We start from the raw sequence: 5,107 nt of genomic DNA on the forward strand, positions 1-5,107 counted from the left end.
CCTAATGGGAGCCTCACGGGATCTTAATGGGGTCTTAATGGGATCCTAGTGGGATATTAATGGGGTTGTCATTGGATCCCAATGGGATATTAATGGGATCCTAATGGGGTGTTAATGGAGTCTTAATGGGGTCCTAGTGGGATCTTAGTGGGGTCCTAATGGGATATTAATGGGGTCCTAATGGGATCTTAAGGGGGTCCTAAAGGGATCCTAATAGAATATTAATTGGGTATTAATGGGGTCCTAATAGGATCCTAATGGGATATTAATGGGATGAGGTGTGAGTGGGGTCCAAGTGCCACAACTGGGGTGAATGGGGTCCCAGTACCAGTTACTGGGGTGAATTGGGACCCAGTGCCACAACTGGGATGAATGGGGTCCCAGTACCAGGAACATTTGAGGTTCCAAAGGAAGAGGATGAGAGTGCTGATGGGTTGCCATGGCAATGCCGTCCGGAGCTGCACTCAATGCACAGGGAGGTTCTGCTCCATGCTGGACCTGCAAAAGTTCCTTATGGAGATGGAAGGGTTCTCCTGCATCCTTTGGGTGTGGAGAAGGACCTTCAGCATGGATTGGAGCCATAGGATGAGGGCTGATGGGTTCCAACTGGAGATAAGGAAGTGAAGGTGGTGGGACACTGGGATGGGTTGGATGGAGAAAGATGGATGGGGCTTGGAGCAACCTGGTCTAATGGAAGCTGTCCCCCCTTCCTCTTCATGCCATGGTTTAATGGTGGGGCAATGGTTGGACTTGATGCTTCTGAAGGTCTTTCCCAACCTGGTTGATTCCCTGATTCCCAGATCCCGCTTCCCACTGTTCCCTGCCCTCCGTCCGTCATTCTCATCCCTCCCCATGGACCAGAAGAAGAGGTGGGCATGCAAAGCACCCTCTCTATGGGAAAATAAGGCAACTTTATGGAGCGATGCCACTCCTCAAGTCTTCTTCCCCCCTAGAGCCTGCAGCAACTTCTGCACTTGACTGAAGAATTCCAGCACCACCCGGTATGGGAAGGAGCAGACGTCAGTGGTGCTCGAGGCCATGGGTGCCGGCATCGTCTGCTGGATTGGAGTATGGGAGACGTGCTGGTGGCTCCATGTCGGGGGCGTCGCGGAGGCTCCCGCGGAGCGGAACATCCCCAGCTGGTAGAGGATCCAGTCATGGAAGTGCTGCGTCGAGGTGTAGACCCCCGGTTGCTTGGCCCTGGCGCAGCCGCGGCCCCAGCTCGTCAGCCCCACAACCCAGAAGAAGTTGGCGCGCTTGTCCCGGCACATGAGGGGACCCCCACTGTCACCCTATGGTGGAGAAGGAGAGAGAGGATGAGGATGGGGATGGGGCGCCATGGCAACACCGGAGGGGACTGCCGCTGTCACCCGATGGAGGAGAAGGGGAGAGGATGAGGATGCAGATGGGTTGGCATGTCAGCGCTGGAGGGGACCACCACTGGCACCCTATGGAGGAGGAGGAGAGAAGATGAGGATGGTGATGGGTCGCCATGGCAACGCCAGAGAGGACCACCACTGGCACCCTATGGAGATGGAAGGGTTCTCCTGCATCCTTTGGGTGTGGAGAGGGACCTTCAGCATGGATTGGAGCCATAGGACAAGGGGTGATGGGTTCCAACTGGAACAGGGGAGTTTGAGTTGGAGATAAGGAGAAGTTGTTCCTTATGAGGGTGGTGGGACACTGGGATGGGTTGGATGGAGAAGAATGGATGGGGCTTGGAGCAACCTGGTCTAATGGAAGGCGTCCCTGCCCCTTGCTTAGAACTGGATGCTTTAAGCTCCTTCCCAACCCAACCCATTCCATGAATCCATGCTCATGACATGGTTTAGTGGTACAATATCAATGCTCTTAAAACTCTCCTCCAACTTCTATGATCCCTGCGCAGGGAGGATGGACCAGGAGCTGGATGCGCTTCCAAAGCTGGGATAAAGGGGGGTGCAGAGCAAGGCCCTGCAGATGGCAGAGGAGAAGGGAGGCCCAGTGGCACATCCCTACCTGGCAGGCGTCGATGCCACCCTGCGGGTACCCAGCACAGAGATTGTGGCTCTTGATGGCCCCTCGGTGCCATTGGCTGCTGTTGCAGAGCTGGACATCGATGAGGCGGACCTTGGCCTCCTGCAGGGCTGTTGGGGATGATGCCCCCGCTGTGGGGACACAAAGGGGATCAGGATTGGGGGGAGAAGGGATGGATTTGGGCGTACTGGGGGCTGAGCAGCTCAATGGGAGCCATCAACACTCCCCCCCACCATGGGCTGGGCTTCATCTCCTTTGCTGATGCTGCATCCTCAACATAAGGAGGACATGGAGGGACCTTCAGAGATGGGACAAGGGGTGATGGGTTCCAACTGAACCAGGGATGCTCAGCTTGGAGAGAAGGAAGTGATGGGACACTGGGATGGGTTGGGTGGAGAAGGCTGGGATGCTCCATCCCCAGTTGGAGCAACCTCCAATAGACCAGGATGAGCTTTACCCCCCCCCCCCTTCCACCCCACCCCATTCCATGAATCCATGTCCCGGCATTCCAAGACCAACGGGGCCGTCGGGCACTCACTTCTGGCCTCCCTCGCGCCCCATCCGCTGATGAAGCACTCGGAGAGCTGGGATACCCTGAGCGTCGCATCGGGCACGCAGGCGAGCTGCACGTGGTACCCGCACTGCACCGGCTGGTCCAGCTCCACCAAGGCGATGTCGAAGCCGCCGGAGATGTTGGTGTAATACTCATGGACCACGACCTTCCGGATCCACCGTTTCTGGGTCTCGGAATTGGCCTGAGCCAGGTCCGTGATTCCGACCATCACAAACCAATCAGTGGTGAAGCTGGGAGGGAGTGGAAGAGCAGGGATTGGAGCCGTAGGTCAAGGGGTGATGGGTTCCGACTGGGAATTGCAGGTTAGGGATAAGGAAGGGATTCCCTCTGAGGGTGCTGGGACACTGGGATGGGATGAACGGAGAAGGTTTGGATGTTCCATCCCTGGCAGTGTTCAAGGCCAGCTTGGAGCAAGCTGCTCTGTGGACGGCATCCCTGCCCATGGCAACAGGTTGGAAGTGGATGATCCCAAGCTCCTTTCCCACCCAAGTCATTCCATGATCCATTCCATCCCATTCCATCCCATCCCATTCCATTCCATCCCATTCCATTCCATCCTATTCCATTCCGTTCCACCCAATTCCATTCCATCCCATTCCATTCCATTCCATTCCATTCCAATCCATTCTATGGAGAAGAGGGGTGGGAAGGAGCCACATTCCTGCTGCTTCCCAAAGGAGAGCACTGCCCCAGAGCACCTTAGGCTCAAGCGCTGTCAAGCTGGAAGCAGCCTTCTCCTGGGCGCTCTTCCCAGTGAATCCAGGATGGGGAAGGGGACGGGACGGGAGCTGCTCCTTGGCTATTCCCTATGGCTGGAATCCCTTCTCCCCCTTACTTTTGCCTGATGAAGCAGTGAGCGGCTGTGAGGACCCATTGGGGGGTGATGAGGGACCCCCCGCAGATGTGCGAGACGCCGGTGGCCGTGGGGAACTGGATGCTGACCATCCATGGCCAGGCGCCCTGGTGAGCAGCCACGCCTCCGACGATGCGCGACATCCCATAGTAGTCAGCCATGGGGCGGGTACCGCAGGTCCCTCTGGAAGCAAAGCCCAACACTTGATGGTTAGGGATGAAGGGTGAGCATCGTCCCACCCCATTGGGTGCTGCAGGGACAAGGGACCCTATGGGATGTGCCATAGATGAGCATCATCCTGCCCCATTGGGTGCTGCAGAGACAAGGGGTGTCCCATAGGTGAGCATCATCCTGCCCCATAGGGTGCTGCAGGGACAATGGGTGTCCCATAGGTGAGCATCATCCTGCCCCAGAGAGTGCTGCAGGGACAATGGGTGTCCCATAGATGAGCATCATCCTGCCCCAGAGAGTGCTGCAGGGACAAGGGACCCTATGGGGTCCCCCGTAGCTGAGCTGTGCCACTGCATGGGGTGATGGCGAGTAAGCGGGGCTCTCCCAATCCCACCACCCCATTGGTGTGACCATGGGTGGGACCAGCAGCATCTCCCTGTGGAATTCCAGGAGCCCCGGAGCCTGGAGCCACTCACCCACAGCTGTCCCAGGAGCCATGCACCAGCCAGGCCAAGGCCAGCAGAAGGAGGACATGGAGCCAAGGCATCGCTGCCAACACCACTGAGGGTGACACCAAGATGCTGCTACCAAGGAGCTGCCACCAAGGAGCTGCTACCACCACTGCGCCCAAAGCGCAACTGCCCCAGGGATACGGGTGCTGGATGCAGGTCCTTTGGTGCTGGGGCTGATGTCATAGAGAGGCAGGTTCCATGGGGGGGATTCCAGGGGGGGTTCCGAGGGGGGCCATGGGGGAGGTTTCATGTTGGGTTGCATGGGGAGATGGGGGGGTTCTGATGGGCTTGGGACAATCTAAATCCCTATGGGATGCTCCGGAGCCCTGTGGGATGCTCTGGAGCCCTGTGGGATGCTCTGCTTGTTGGATGCTGTGAATCCCTGTTGGATGCTGTGAATCCCTGTTGGATGCTGTGAATTCCTGTGGGATGCTGTGAACCCCTATTGGATGCCCTGCTTGCGGGATGCTCTGAATCCCTATGAGATGCTCTGAATCCCTATGGGATGCTCTGAATCCCTACGGGATGCTCTGGAGCTCTGTGGAATGCTCTGAACCCCTGTGGAATGCTCTGCTCATGGGATGCTGTGAGTCCCTGTGGGATGCTGTCCTGGGTTCAGCAGTAGCAGTCATTTTTTCTCCTTCTTAGTAGCTGGTGCAACACTGTGGGTTTGACTTTCAGCCTGGGAGCAGCGCTGATAACACTGATGGTTTTAGTTACTGCTCAAATGTTTGGTCTGACCAAGGACTTTGTGAGTCTCATGCTCTGCCAGGGAGGAGGGGAAGCTGGGAGGAAGCAGGGACAGGACACCCGACCCAAACTAACCAAAGAGGTATTCCATACCACAGCACGTCATGCCCGGGGTGTAACTGGGGGTTACCCGGAGGGGCTGGCTCACTGCTTGGTCGGGCTGGTTTTCGACGGGTGGTATCGTATTTCCTTCCCTTGTTATTTCTCCTATCATTGTCATTATCGGTGGCA

At 56.9% G+C, this 5,107-nt stretch overlaps 1 protein-coding gene across 1 annotated transcript; it reads right to left on the reverse strand.

Moving 5' to 3' along the window:
* Positions 1-932: 932 nt before the first annotated feature.
* On the reverse strand, positions 933-3,604 carry LOC308228598 (acrosin-like; the record flags this gene model as incomplete). The annotated part of the gene is made up of 4 exons (XM_080631974.1): positions 933-1,292; positions 1,999-2,147; positions 2,555-2,820; positions 3,426-3,604. The coding sequence occupies 4 exons, from the start codon at positions 3,602-3,604 to the stop codon at positions 933-935; spliced, it is 954 nt and encodes a 317-aa protein (XP_080488100.1).
* Between the last annotated feature and the right edge of the window lie 1,503 nt (positions 3,605-5,107).

Source organism: Psittacula echo, assembly GCF_963264785.1.
Source record: "Psittacula echo genome assembly, chromosome: 19".
Lineage (NCBI taxonomy): Eukaryota > Metazoa > Chordata > Aves > Psittaciformes > Psittacidae > Psittacula > Psittacula echo.